Raw genomic sequence first — 15443 nt, 5'->3', positions numbered from 1 at the left:
TACTCGTGTGAAAAGTTCGTTATTTTCGTACGAGTAAAGCGATCTGACAGATATTTTCAACTTGCGTGGAAGACGAGATTGACGTGCGTTCGCAGCAATCGCGCTGCCAGATTCACGTCATTCGCTTCGCCTGCCGCGAGTTTGCGTCTATTCGCGTCTTTGCATTGACTTTGTATGTAATTTACTCGCGCAAATTGCTTAATTCGCGTTTGGTGTGAATCCCCCTTAACTGGACCGTTCTAACCAAATTTGGCTTTAAATACATTTTACGCAGTCAGCCTTTGATCAAAATAACGTGTTTGTGTGTATGTGTTTCCTCAGTGTGTATCAGCTCTGGTTCAACCGCTCGGTGTGTGTGCAGAATACCTCAACTCCAGCCTGGTGCAGGTGAGTGTTTGCATGATGGATCTACTCACACCTCTCTACATTTCAGCATTGTCGGATTAAAAACCTTTATTGGTTGACGACTGCTTCATAATGCTGAAGAGTTATTTCACGTACGATACATTCGACTGCACTGAGTTGTGGATTTGGAACAGTGGCTCAATGTCACAGCCACTGCAAACTTGACTTGTTATGGGTTTTGTTGTATTTTGTAGCCCATGCTGGACCCAGTCATCCATAAGATGATAACATATGTGCAGAATCTTGAGGAAAAAGACCTCAAAGACAAGGTAAGACATCCACAAACCAGCACACATTTCTTCATTAGCTTTTATGGTGTTTTGTTCATTTTTTCAGTGCAAGATACTTTCTCTTGTGCAAGCTTATGATGCTAAACAAATGCAATAAGCATTCTCAAACATTGAGCTGTTGTTTAAAGGCGGCGTGTCTAATTTTTTGGAGGATCTGTTAAAGGTCAACAGATAAAAATCTGACTTTTTTTGTGTTTAAGTGCTATTATCACGTCCCTGGTACATCTGCCAACTCAGAAAAAGTGAAAAATGACAACACAGTAACTTCGTTTTGGTGAAACTTTCTCTGCAAGCGTGTGAGATAACTTACTTGTCAATGACAAGCGTTAAAATCCATGTAATTCCACTGAGATCTGCAGGTGCGCATTCCGTGGATTTTAGGCAATTTTCATTTTAGAACAACTTCCTTGTTCACGAAGGAATCCTCGGAGAAATGAAACGAACAAACGCTCCATGTTTTTCCCACATGAGCTGGAACGTCTTTAAAAATAAACTTTAACCCCGCATTCCTAATGTCGGAATCCGAAGGAAGGTTATGCAGCGACTGTGTTCTCCCACAACCAGGGATGGCACAATATTTAGCTGTCTTTAACGGCATATTTGTTTATTACTTGCTCGCTCTATCTAGTTCCGCATCACTTGTGTTACTTCAGAATTGTCATGCGCGAACCAGTGGGCGGGGCTAGAGAAGTAGTCGTTGATATTCTTTCTGTGGAGGCCGTGTTCAACCTATCAATGACGTCATAGATAGGTGCATTCCTGAACCTGCCGTTTGCTGGGCCTGGTGTCAATAACGGTTGTAATCTCAGTAACAAGGGCGTTATACAACAAAAGCTTGGGTTAAAATTGTGGTTTTAATTCATGGCATTAAGCCAATATCGGCCGATAATATCTGCGTGCCGATAATTTTGTGTATCCTTACATTATCTCCTTCGACAAAGAAGCGAAAACGTCACAACATCTTGAAATGTGCAGCATTACACCGCATCCTAACCTAACGCGATGCGATAAGCTATTTGTTTGTCCATACCGAACACGATAAAGGGGTGGGACGCGACAATCAATTACAAAACACAGCCAATCAGAACAGTTTTTCTCTGTCCACGCACCCTCGCACTCTGCAGCTGAAAAGTGCACGTAGAGAAATGCGTGCTTTTCTCATGACTTTCAATGATGCCTCACCGGACGCTATGCTATAATTTCAGAATCTAAACGTATGTCATCAAATGTATATAGCGTGCCGTTGCATGTCGCGCAGCACTGTCGCGGCTGGTTAGGACAAAACCTCTGATTAACATGAAAAAGATACCTTTTATCGCGTGTCGTGGCGTCGCATCGCGTTTGGTTAGGACACGGTGTTAGAGAAATAATAGAAGGGCAGTTGTTCATTTTTAATTTGCCTCAACTCATTCTGTAATTTTTTTTAATAAAATCGCTTCGTGAGATCAGAATCGTGAATAAAATCGCATTGTGAGCTTAGTGAATCGTTACTCAACTCTGCAGAAATGACATACCTTCAATGATTTAGCAGGGTTTGTTTGGTTATCACACATGAATTACCAAAGTGTATACCTATTAAATCATATAAAAATTCTGTTTTAAATGTTTGTTCTTTTCTCTCTCACAGCGATTGGTGAGTATTCCCGAGCTCTTGTCGGCTATTAAGCTCCTCTGCATGCGTTTCCAGCGGGAGCTGGTGAACGTGGTGGATGATCTACGGCTGGACATCCTCCTGCGAATGCTCAAGACCCCTCACTTCAGTGCCAAGATGAACTCACTTAAAGAGGTTCACATTCCTGTCCATGTCCATTAGAGCTTAAGAGTATAAGTTCATCCCTCAGTGCTTGTCTCATGTTGACAGCTCTGTTCTCTGTTAGGTTACCAAACTCATTGAGGAAAGCACTGTTTCTAAGACTGTGAAGAATGCCATTGACACTGATCGACTGCTGGACTGGCTGGTAGAAAACTCTGTGCTCTCAATAGCTTTGGAAGGTAAGAGGAACTCTGGTCTTATTATAACATTTATTTGAAAATCTTAAAGAACTACTTAGTTGGTAAATAAAGTGTAAGATTTGCGTGTATTCACAATGAGTGAAGTATCAGCGTGTTAAATGTTTCAAAGCCAGACAAACTGTTGCATTGTGCCTGAAGCGACTCACCCACACATTTGTGTCTTCTCTTTGTTACATTTTAGATCACCACCTCATTGCGTTTTCTCTTTTGACACTTTCCCTTTTTTTCACTTTTATGCCTTTGTTTATTTTCCTATTTCGCTTTCTAATTTATACTAAAATTTTCTCCGCCTCTCTGCGTTGCTAACATTTTTCTCTCTGGTTTTCTAGGAAACATTGACCAGGCCCAGTACTGTGACAGAATTAAGGGAATCATTGAGCTCTTGGGCAGTAAGCTCTCATTGGATGAACTCTCCAAAATATGGAAAATACAGGTGAGCTGTTTTCTAGATATTCATCAGCTGTTACCATCTGACCTCTGTGTGTGTGATGTCAGCAAAAAGCGGATTGAGGAGGTGAGGAATCTTGTGTGGAGAAATACACAATTCAGGAAAATACACAAGGCAACAACCGCTTTCTAGAAGAGTACTGAGATGCCATGTTTATTGCAGTATAGACCGACCGTATTTGCAAAAATAATGTTTCCAATTTCCAACATACTAAAATAACGATACACAGCCTCTGTTTCATTGCTTCTGTGTTATTCTCTAATGGTCTTTAAAGATCTTGTGCCATAAGCCAAGAGTAACAGAACTGCACGGCAACAAATACTGAATAACTCAATTCTTAATATGTACAGTATAGTATGTTTAATTTATAAGATACATGTACTATTATTCTTGTTTTCCGAAACCGAAGAACATAATATTTATTGACTATTGAGAGAGCAAAGCAAATATAGTTGGCACACATTTGTCATGAAAAAAATAAATATTTTATTAGATAAATGGAATATTAAGGCACGACGAGGTGCTCCTCCGTGTGGAACAAATGATCCATGAGGATCATTTTAAATGAAACGTTTAAAGAGGGGCTCTATGAGAAAGTGATAAATAGCCTAATAAATGAACAACTGTGTATATTAGAATTTTTTATGAGCCAGAGGATCTCCCCCTCAATTTATATTTTCCGTTTTTCACAAACAATCCTAAAATCCTATGCGATGTGACTTGTAAAACATGTGGCTTTCCTGAATTCAGGCTGGTCAGTCGTCCACTGTGATCGAGAACATCCACACAATCATCGCTGCTGCCGCTGTCAAGTTCAACTTCGATCAGCTCAGCCACCTCTTCGTCCTCATACAGAAAGTAAGATCACCTTTGTTGTCTTCTTAAAGCCGAAGTGTGTTATTTCAGGGTCTAACGGTGACGCTAAACATTGCAAAGTAATAATCGTTTTGAAACAGGTCTTCACACACACAGTCTCCACCCTCGATTGGTCAGAAACAAACACATGGTCCCATACCAAACGAATGCCATTGGTTTAGCCAATGTTGATTTGTCAGGGTTATGATAGAGAGTGTTTTGATAGAGCCACAGGGTTTACCCTCTTTGTTAAAATCAACTAAATAATCTCTGCTTAAGGTAGGATAGGAGACAGTATTTTAACACTGGAGAAATGACACACTTCACACTGCAAAACATGACTTTCTTACTAAAGCCCATTGCACATTGAGTCCGAAATTTGCGTCTGAAATTTCCGCACGTTAAAAAATAAATACGACCTCACATTGTGTCAATCACATTTACACACTGCCTCCGATATTTTCGTCCGTCATAAAAAAATTCAGACCGGGTTCGATTTTCTACGTTTTTCGCATCCGTCAAGCATTTTGAGCGGCCTTTTTTAACAATTCAGAGACACCGTACAAACGAGAGCCAAATACGAAAAAACGCATACGAAAATTTCGGACTGTATGTGCAAAGACCATAAGTCTTTTTTTCTTATTTTCCGGTAAAAATGTCTAAACATTCTTGAATCAAGAAGCATTTTCTTGATGAGCAAACTGACCTAAGNAAAATTCAGACCGGGTTCGATTTTCTACGTTTTTCGCATCCGTCAAGCATTTTGAGCGGCCTTTTTTAACAATTCAGAGACACCGTACAAACGAGAGCCAAATACGAAAAAACGCATACGAAAATTTCGGACTGTATGTGCAAAGACCATAAGTCTTTTTTTCTTATTTTCCGGTAAAAATGTCTAAACATTCTTGAATCAAGAAGCATTTTCTTGATGAGCAAACTGACCTAAGAAGATAAGTCTTGTTTTTAGTAAAAAAATTATGAAATTTCAGGGAATTTGTGCTTAAAACAAGCAAAAAATCTGCCAATGGTGTAAGAAAAATAATCTTGAATTGAGTGACTAAGAAAAAGGTCAACCTTAATTCAAGATTATTTTTTTACCCCATTGGCAGATTTTTTGCTTGTTTTAAGCACAAATTCCCTGAAATTTCATATTTTTTTTACTAAAAAACAAGACTTATTTTCTTAGGTCATTTTGCTCATCAAGAAAATGCATCTTGATTCAAGAATGTTTAGACATTTTTACTGGAAAACAAGAAAAAAAGACTAAGTAAGAAAGTCATTTATTTGCAGTGCAGGTTTATTATTTCAGTAAAATCTGTTTTCTGACTGTGTTGTATGTTTTTTCAGAGCTGGGAGGTTGAAAGCGATCGTGTCAGACAAAAGCTTTTGAGTCTGATTGGACGGATTGGCAGAGAAGCTCGATCCGAGGCCACCACAGGAAAGGTGTGTATCACAACATGTTTTATGTATAGCACCTGAAAGTTGCACTGGGTTACTGCTCTAGACTATCTGCCTGGCTGCTAATAATATGTCTGACTAAAATGTGACAGTAAAGTATTCAAAGTATGTCTAGTTACAAAATATACACAATACATTTGTATTTTTCTCTTAATGTGCTCCAATGTAAATTAACAGCATTTGACCCACTAAACAGTGCTCAGAGACACAACAGTGTTCATTTTGTGGCATTGCTGTATTTACTAAAAAGTACCTAATTAGAAGTATTTGATTTTATTTCACTTGTATTGGGCTTGTCTCATTTGCGTTTAGATAAAACTCATTAACTAACATTAACTAACAATTCGTTTTTTATTAGCCCTTATTAATCTATCGTAATGTTAGTTAATAGCAACAGTTATAAGTAAGTAATGATGTAGTAACTAATCTTGCAATATAAACATAGAAAATGTCTCTTTTTAATACTTTGGGTGCCTGCTATTGCGTCATGCGTGTCAGGTGTTGGAGGTATTGTGGGAATTGGCCCATCTCCCCACCCTTCCCACTACGCTGGTACAGCAGGCTCTTGAGGAACATCTCACCATCCTCAGTGACGCATACGCCGTTAAAGAAACTGTCAAGAGGAACTACATCATCAAATGCATCGAGGATATCAAGAAGGTGAGCTGATGCCATAATTCCCATAATGCCCCTGAACTCGTGAGATCACAGAATCCTACACTGTGAGCTCCTAGTTACAGTAAACATTTTTAGGAACTACTAACCTAATTATTTAAGACATTGACTTACTACTGTATAAATTATGTTTTGTTCCTGGTATGCAATACGTATATGTTGTGAATTCATATTAAGCTGTAGCCAAACCAAGATGAACTAATATTAGTATGATTAAGTATTCTATGACCTTCTGCCGTAGTTTTGTTTTGTGTCAGTGTATCATTTTTTTTTCTTTTACAATGGAAAGTCTGTCTGGCTTGCTTCTCGTGGTCTGAATTGGAATGAGGGTCTCTCATCCTCGCACACATCTCTCTGTTCTACCTTGCACGCTTTCCCGAAAATCTATATTCAAAACGTTATGGAGAGCAAACACAGAATTCACACACACACATACTTGTGCAGAAATGAAACCGCACACCCTTTCGAGCTTGCCGGCTGAAGTCTGTGCATTGGGCTATTTTGAGAACTGATCCGGGACTACAAAGGTGTTGTTCTGTCTTTAGCTGCAATATACTTTTGGCTCTCTAGTTTCAGCATCTCATCCCAGCACACACACACAGATTCACTTTGCTTAGTCTTTGTGCTTCGGCGTCTGGTGCGGTTTGGGTGCAGCGTGCCGTCTCTACGTTGGCATATAAACCTTTAGTGGCGCTCACTGAATACAACTGAAGTTTATGTCTTTAGATACAAATACAGGAGGATTCAAAGTCTCCCAGCGAGACACAGGTCTCTTTTCTTACTGGCACCTGGGGCAGGAAGAAACCGAGCTCATTGGCTAAAGTAAGAGAAGACCCACCCCTTTAGTTTGTCACTGACCAATCATAACTCTCAATCTCGCAAGAATGTGATATGCAAACTGATGATTGCAATTTAAATCAAGGGGAAGGGTTGTAAAAATCCAACAATATGGATGTGATTAACAAAAGGTTTGCTCTGGTGTTTACAAATGTAGCATCATGTGACATTCAATCTGGTGGATGATTTGAAACTTTTGGAAATTAGAAATACTAACCAAAGCCTGGGTTTATATATGGGTATTCAAGATATGAATGAACAGTCTGTATTATGGTTGAAATTCACTGTATGATTTACTTTTGATTGTATTTGTGTGTGCTTTGCAGTCGTCTCAGCAGAGTAACCCTCAGACAGTGTGGGTGGTTCCAGCCTTACGACAACTTCATGAGATTACACGATCCTTTATCAAACAGACCTATCAGAAACAGGACAAGGTAAGTGCCTACTGTTGCCTAGAAGAACTTCACTTGGGGCATGTCACATCAGTTTTTCACATCACAATAAATGGTATTATCATAATATTATGTTGCTGTATTCACTGTACTCAATAGCAACACTTTCATATGCAGCTGCTGGCATTTATTGATTGTATTAAAGTCCCCGTGAACCGGAAGTTGCGATCGTTTTGACTTCCGTATTATGACACATTTTTGAGTGAAACGGAATTTCGAATGAGAAAAATAGTGGGCGTGGATTGCGTTTTTTTACCGCGAATTGATTGGATGTATAGAAATGAAACTGGCAGCAGACTGACAGTTGAAAGGGAGGAGTTAACGGATGATCGGACAAAGCGGAATAGTCACTAGAGGGCGGAAGTGCTTTTTCAGATTTTAACTGAAGATTTTGAGGGCACATGATTTTTAAATACAGAATGACCCACATTGATAAGCTATTTACGATAAATGCTGCAATATTTCAGGAAAAAAATAAGAATTGTAATTTTTTATTTCACTGGGACTTTAAGAGCATGCTTAGAAAGATATACATTCTTCCCATCATAGGTTTTGTTTAAACTTGCTCTCCATTTGCATGGGTTGTGTTAGATTATTCTGAATCTTGACTTATTGATAGAAAGTAAGATACTGATTATTGTAAACGATGTTATCTAGAATTATTGTAGTGTTTTGAATTACCCGTGGTAACAATATTGTGTAAATCAGTTATCACAATAAATTGTATTATTCAATACTTGCAATCTACAATTATTTAATCTACAAGCTTTTGCTGCTTTTTTGTCTTTAAGGTTTTAATAACCTGTGTGATTCTTTTTCTTCCAACTTTTTTATCAGAGTATAATCCAGGACCTTAAGAAAAACTTTGAGATTGTGAAGTTGATCACAGGGTCACTGGTGTCCTGTCATCGTTTGGCCATGTCCGTCGCTGGATCCAACGGTCTGTCGGGGTCCACGCTAGTGGACGGGCGATACTCCTATCAGGAGGTAGGTTACAACATGTCCACCATCTCAGTGTTTGTATACACTGCCTATTAAAAAAACATCTATTCAGTCTTATTGCTTTTTTAACATTTCAAAATGTAAATAAAAATATCTTATAATTTAGCTTGTTGGCTTTTGCTGCACTATCCATCACTTATCCATTTCAATCACATGTAGACGTCATTTGTATTTGCATACAAAATAATTGTAAAAAATATTATAACACTAAGTCTTGCATCACATTTGGTTATTATTAAAAAAATTATAATAATTTGTCACGCATTTTAATTGCATCTTTATATTTTTTCAGTATTTGGAGGCTCACTTGAAATTCCTCGCGTTCTTCCTTCAAGAGGCCAGTCTGTACCTGGTCTGGAATAGAGCCAAAGAGATCTGGGAATGTTTGGTGTCCGGCATGGATGTGTGCGAACTTGATCGAGAGGTGTGGAGATTTTTTTATACCTTACACATTTAAGTTCACATTCAAAATCCAGATCTTTATTGAATGCTTGGTTATTTGAGGATTTACTTGGTTTTCATCCCTCTCTTCATGTAGATGTGTTTCGAATGGTTCACTAAAGGACAACATGATCTGGAGAGTGACGTTCAACAGCAGCTTTTTAAAGAGAAGATCCTTAAGCTGGAGCCTTATGAGATCACTATGAACGGTGAGATATTCATCACATAATACACATATTGCATGTTTACTTGCCTTATTTTACTATCAAAGAGAAACGGCCTATTATAACCATAGTGTGTGAGTTTTTTCTGAGGGTTTGTTGTTGGTTTTCAGGGTTTAACCTTTTCAAGACCTTCTTTGAGAACGTGAACCTCAGTGACCACCGTCTCAAACGGCAGGGAACCCAACTGGTATGATCTTCTCTGCCGCTTCACAGCACCAATGATTTGGAAATTGTTCATTGCATAGATACTACGTTATCCTATTTATTATACATGACCGAAAGAATGTGGACACCAAACATGACACCAATATGTGTTTGTTGAAGATTGTATTTAAAAAAAAGAGTTTGTCTTCCCTTTTCACTCTTCTGAGAAGCTTTTCTCCGGATGGTGGAACATGTCTGTGGTGATTTTCACACATTTAGTCACGAGCATCATTGAGGTCGGGCACGGGTTTTGTGTGATGTGTTCCAGTTTATCATAAAGGTGTTTAGTCGGGTTTAGGTCTGGGCTTGTGTATGCCAGACAAAGTTCGTTCGAGTTGTTTCCTTATGGACCTCACTTTGTACACTTGGGAATTCTCATACATGAACAGAACCAAGCTCCATTCTACTGTAAATGTTTGTCAAAGGAGAAGCTGTAGGCTTTATAAGAAGACGTGTGCGTCCACATCCGTACTGCCATGTTGTGTTTATTCACATAAGATAAACTATGGCATATATTCTGTGTGTTAGTGTGTGGAGAGGTTGGATTTGGCTGGGATGGATTTCATATGGAGAATCGCGATGGAGTCTCCGGATGAGGACATCGCCAATGAAGCCATACAGCTCATCATCACCTACAGTTACATAAACCTCAACCCCAAAATGAAAAAAGTCAGTTGTCAAACCATCCCATAATTTCCCACATGTTCACATTTTTGCAATGTTCTCTCAATAATAAATAAATCTGTTTCTTTTTCTCATAGGATTCCGTTTCCTTACACAAGAAGTTTATTGCTGACTGCTATAAGAGATTGGAGGTGTGTGTTAGAATAGGAAATGTCATTGTTTTTGTTTTGTTTTGTTTTGTTTTTTTCTTGTGATGATGAATTTAATTTAATTCACGACACACAGGCTGCTAGCTCTGCGCTGGGCGGCCCGACCCTCACGCATGCTGTTACCCGGGCAACCAAGATGTTGACTGCCACTGCTATGCCAACAGTCGCTACATCAGTACAATCTCCATCCAGGTATGAGGACTGGTTTTGTCGTTAAGTGGATTTTTGGGCTTACAATGTATCTTTGCCAATTCTCAAGCCGATTTGTATTATGATGTTGACATTATAAATTAACGGTTTTACTCTTTCTCTGTTACCTGCACCGGGAAATGCGTGCTTGTTTATCAGCTAAACATTCAGCGTGCCACAGGTGTTTTGCATCATCCGTCAGTAGGGTTGTAACAATATATCGAAGTATAGCATATCGCATTACAAAAACATTAAGATATGTATCGTAGAGATATTAAGATATGTATCGTAGAGCTATGGCAATATATTTGTAAATGAAATATATTTTTATGTTAAAATTCTGTTTTATTTTTCAGTGACACATCTGTTCAGTTTTTATTATTTTACATAAAATGGTTGAGTTAAACCTTTAATCTTGTCCATTCTTTAGCAAAATAACAAATGTTACTAAAAATAATTTAAGGGGAAAATTTTAATTGTATTTATTTTAATTTTGCAAAAATACCGTGATGCAATCGTTACCATGAACCCAGTATCATGTATCGTATTGAATCGTGAGCTGAGCGTATCGTTACACCCCATCTGTCAGACTTTTGCTGACAAATAAACATGCATTTATCGGTCCAGATATCAGGAACTTGAATTTCAAACTGATTTGTATTACAAAGTCAAGTCTTTTACATTGCAGTGCGCGGCACTCCGAAAAATTGAACTATTTCCATCTTCCATCCCTAGGAAAATGTGCGCCCTATTTGCGCGCGCCTGCTGCGCGTCTACATTTAAAATAACGAATATACGCTAAATGTGAATCGGGCCTAATAAGTTCAGATATTTGTTGAAAAATATTTTTTTCGCACTTTTTTCGTGAGATGACAGAGCTCCCCGTCTGCAGCACCGGGAGTTGTCCCCGGCCAGCTGCTCATGCCAGCCGGACCGCGATCGCAAAACATACAAGGGATGATCAAAAGTCCAGACACTATGCACATGATAAACAACGTAAAACTTGCTTCACTGCTTATTAGTTGTTGTCCGTAATGTTTGCTAGTTTCCTTGTGTAGTGATAATGGCAGAGCTCTTGTAAGTGTGCCCTGCACCATTTTCCTTACTTTCGTTTTATGCAAACGGTTTTGTACAGTATTTTTATAGACTTCAACACTGGGAAATGTTTTTTTTATTAAATTGTTATTAGAGTAAGTCTTTTACCACTGTAAAGTGACTTTTACTTGTAATACTGGACTGTTGTGCTTTCATTTTCATCACTTAACTTTAAACCCGTTTTCCTCCAAATTCCGTTCATGAAAATCATAGTGCTTCAGCCGACCTCAGCCATAACTTTTGTTACATACCCGAGGTTATGAGCAAAATAAAAACTGATTTGGAAAGGGCTTGAATATGGTATCAAAAACTGTAATTTATAAATTTGCACCATGTGTTGGGTTTTCCCAGATCGAATCACATATGAACATAAACATTAAAACATTAAATATTTAGATGAATATAAACAACAACGGCTTTATTGGGCATTCAGTTGTATTAAAATACAACAAGTTCCGAGACGCAAGTACAGCATGATGACGTCACGAACATACTAATTGCCACGTAAAGCCACCTTGCACCATAGTGACGGGTAATAATAGATTATGACAGATTTTTTACGAGCCTGTCAGTTAAAATGACGCACAATAAAAAAGTCTAGCTCAACCTCTGGTGTGTACGTGTGAAAATGCATGAGCTGCAGTCAGACAGAGAGGTGAGGAGCCTATAGGCCCGTCAGTTAAACAGAGTGGATGTAGCGCAGATGATGAGAGAAGATGAAAAGAACGATTGACAACTTTTTCGTGAATAATGTTAAGTTGAGGCCTGATCCGTCCGAAAATCATAATCAATGCTCTGACACGGAGCCATCAACCTCCCAGGTTATGTCAAGCCCTGGTCCATTTATCTTGAGATGTTTTAAGTTTCAGTTCAGTGAAGCACTTTCAGCACCAACACTTTTTCTGTAAATTACCTTTCTTGTAGAATTGTGCTTCAAATAAAGAACTTTATGTTGACCAGATTGTTAGTTAATCATTTACAAGTCAATATTGCCTATATGGACAGCGATTTAAAAAAAAAAGTGAACTGGTAAAACTGTGGTGTTAAATGCGATGCGGTCGAAAATTTGGGTGCACCTAACTTTTGTGCTGGTGCACCGAAGAAAAAAAGTTAGGCGCACCAGTGCAACCAGTGCAAAAAGTTAGTCTAGAGCCCTGCTCGGAGTAGATTTTTGGTTTTTTTTGGTTTGGGGTGATAAGTCACCAAATGCATAACCATCTCTGTCCTCAGGTCCAGTAAGCTGGTGATCATTGAGAGACTTCTGCTGTTGGCAGAACGCTATGTTATCACAATAGAGGTGAGAGCTGATACCCAAAGGAACACTGTCATCTTTTAGTCACGTATTAAAATGAATCGCCATTAAAATCAGTTTGGTCGTCTACTCTGGTAGTATCTTAGAGTGTAGCTAACCAGTTTTTTTCAGTGATATTGACTGTAAATTAATTTGTATCTACACATAATGAAAAGTAGTTAAGAGTTTCAAAGTAGCTTTCCCAACGCTGACTGGTTCAAAAAGGATTCACCTGTAGCTAGTTCCACAATAGCTTTCCAACACTGGTTGACACACAAAGATACACAACATGTTTTCTGTTTCAGGACTTGTATTCAGTTCCTCGGACCATTCTACCTCATGGAGCATCTTTCCACGGCCATCCTGTTACACTTCACGTCACATACGAATCTACCAAAGACACATTCACCTTGGAGGTAACGTCGCACACGTTTTCTAAAAACAAAACACTTCATTCTGGCTGTCACGACACACACATTCAGACACTTATGACGAATTGAACTCTGTCTTGATAAACATTTTCCCTATTTGGAGCATTGAAAAGCATTGATGTATGATGTCTGGCCAGTCGGTGTGCACTAAACGTAATAGTTACAAACACAGGGATCTGCTTGGTGTTTGTTGACTCTGACTGGGATTTGCTTTGCCTTATATGAATGCAAAAAATTCACTTATGCATCTGTGTGTGTGTGTGCGTGTAGGCCCACAGCAATGAGACTATAGGCAGCATCAGATGGAAGATCGCAGAGCAGCTCAGCTGTCCGGTGGACAATGTGCAGATATTTGCCAATGACAGCATGGTGAGTTCAACACAAACTGGGATCCGGCTTAATCATTCACGTGCCAAACTCATCTCCAACCCTTTTGCAACTTATTTTCCCTTTTTGTTCCACTGTCAATAAAATGGCAAGGCCAAATCACAATATTTGCATTTTCACACAAGCTCTATAAATATCAATATTGGCCATCGAAAATAGTACTCACCAGAACTTTGTGTAAACCTTGTGTGTTATATGTGCTTTCAGCTGACGATGAATCGTGACCAGAAGCTGTTAAACCAGCTGGGTTTCTCTGATGAGCAGAGTTTGACGGTGAAGAGCTCAGGAACAGGAACTCCATCGGGCAGCTCAGCGGACAGCTCGGCCTCGGCAAGCTCCAGCAGCAGCGGGGTCTTCAACTCGGCGTACGCTCTCGAACAGGTACACGGTCACACTCAATATCTTGAATACACAAACGGTATGTGTGTCTGCATTTGATCTGCATTGTCATCTGTGTCGTTGCAGGAGAAATCTCTTCCTGGTGTCGTGATGGCACTGGTGTGTAATGTCTTTGAGATGCTTTATCAGCTGGCCAACCTAGAGGAACCCAGGTGAAAATCTTTTTGCTTCATCATGGATGTATATTGTTTGTTTTTTTACGTTATTTCAGTTAAATAATAACAATTGTGTGAACGTGTTTTTAGAATAACTTTACGCGTGAGGAAGTTGCTGCTGCTCATCCCGACTGACCCGGAAGTGCAGGATGCCCTTGATAACTTTGTGCCAAAAGAGTCCAGCGTCTGGAGTCACCAGGTATCACCTGAACACCGTTTCCGTACTTAGTCCTGTACAAGCAGCCTTGACGGGTGTGGCCTAGTGGTTAAAATTCTGCGCTGGTAACTCAATGGTTATAGGTATAAATCTGCTTTAAGTTGATCCAAATGAAGTTCAGAGTTTTATTAGTTCCTATACAAGTCAAAGGTTTGGACAAATCGTATTGAGTTTGTTTTTGATGGTCTTAATGTTGGTTAAGAGAATTTATTTTTGTTTTGATCTTTTTTTGGTCCCTGCATAATTCACATACGTTGATGTAAATTATTTTATGGCTTTTTACTTTTATTATACAACCGCGGAAAAAAGAGACAAATTTTCATTTCAAATCAGCATTTCTAGATGTATTGTGGCCATTTCAGTCCACTGTTTGCTGTATTGCAATAAAATCAAAACCTCAGGAGTGACATAAAGTCATCCAACAGCAATGTGAAAGACTGACAGCATGACAAGACATAAAAACTGTGATAAAAGTCGAGGTTACCACATACCTTTTCCTAAAAACATGTACAAATATTACTGTTGCATTGCTTAAAAGTGAACGCTTTTCATTTTCTGCAAATAAATGCAAATAGAAACAAAATGTTTATTTGAAATTTGGTCAAAACTTTGTTAGTAGTTCACAGAATGAATTTTTTTTACCCAAACGCATATCTATAAATATAAAATTTTCTCCGGCTGTATAATATGGTAAATGGTAAAAAAATATATAAACCATGCAGGTACGGCTGAACCTTTTAACAGATTTCAGTCTGAGCATCTGGATGACACAGCATTTTGAAAGCAATAACAGAAAATCATGTGACTGTGTTTGTTTTTAGTACGGTGCACACAGAGGACAATGTGATCTGCCAGACAGCTAATATGACACGCTCTCTCTCTTTCTCTCCAGAAAACTCTGTTTACACTCGGCTCAGGTTCTCAGGCCTCCAAGTCTCCATCTCTGTCCAGTAAACAGCAGCACCAGCAGAGTGCAGCGTCCATCCTGGAGTCTCTCTTTCGTTCATCCGCTCCGGGCATGTCCACATTCAGAGTGCTTTATAATTTAGAGGTGCATAATGCTTCTCCTTCTTCAATGCTACAGTTTTAGAATTAAGTGTGATTCAATGTAGTGCCACTAGTAATACACAATTCAACACAAA

At 38.9% G+C, this 15443-nt stretch overlaps 1 protein-coding gene across 2 annotated transcripts in view; it reads left to right on the top strand.

The window, feature by feature from the left end:
• Positions 1-15443, top strand: part of usp24 (ubiquitin specific peptidase 24) — a 59087-nt gene that overhangs the window by 22294 nt on the left and 21350 nt on the right. The window contains exons 8-31 of one of the 2 annotated variants that reach the window (XM_057352319.1): positions 322-387; positions 600-674; positions 2323-2481; positions 2573-2687; positions 3038-3141; positions 3907-4014; positions 5359-5454; positions 5968-6129; positions 6871-6966; positions 7308-7415; positions 8271-8420; positions 8728-8859; positions 8974-9085; positions 9211-9287; positions 9833-9973; positions 10066-10119; positions 10214-10329; positions 12652-12718; positions 13018-13128; positions 13414-13512; positions 13738-13911; positions 13996-14081; positions 14175-14283; positions 15194-15352. In XM_057352319.1, coding sequence (XP_057208302.1) covers positions 322-387; positions 600-674; positions 2323-2481; positions 2573-2687; positions 3038-3141; positions 3907-4014; positions 5359-5454; positions 5968-6129; positions 6871-6966; positions 7308-7415; positions 8271-8420; positions 8728-8859; positions 8974-9085; positions 9211-9287; positions 9833-9973; positions 10066-10119; positions 10214-10329; positions 12652-12718; positions 13018-13128; positions 13414-13512; positions 13738-13911; positions 13996-14081; positions 14175-14283; positions 15194-15352 — 2676 coding nt within the window. The remainder of the gene's footprint in view (positions 1-321; positions 388-599; positions 675-2322; positions 2482-2572; positions 2688-3037; positions 3142-3906; positions 4015-5358; positions 5455-5967; positions 6130-6870; positions 6967-7307; positions 7416-8270; positions 8421-8727; positions 8860-8973; positions 9086-9210; positions 9288-9832; positions 9974-10065; positions 10120-10213; positions 10330-12651; positions 12719-13017; positions 13129-13413; positions 13513-13737; positions 13912-13995; positions 14082-14174; positions 14284-15193; positions 15353-15443) is intronic. The other variant, XM_057352320.1, reaches the window with a different exon arrangement.

The sequence above is a fragment of the Triplophysa rosa genome, linkage group LG15 (assembly GCF_024868665.1).
Source record: "Triplophysa rosa linkage group LG15, Trosa_1v2, whole genome shotgun sequence".
NCBI lineage: Eukaryota > Metazoa > Chordata > Actinopteri > Cypriniformes > Nemacheilidae > Triplophysa > Triplophysa rosa.
The sequence above is the reverse complement of the archived record's forward strand: the minus strand, read 5'-3'. Positions and strand labels throughout refer to the sequence as shown.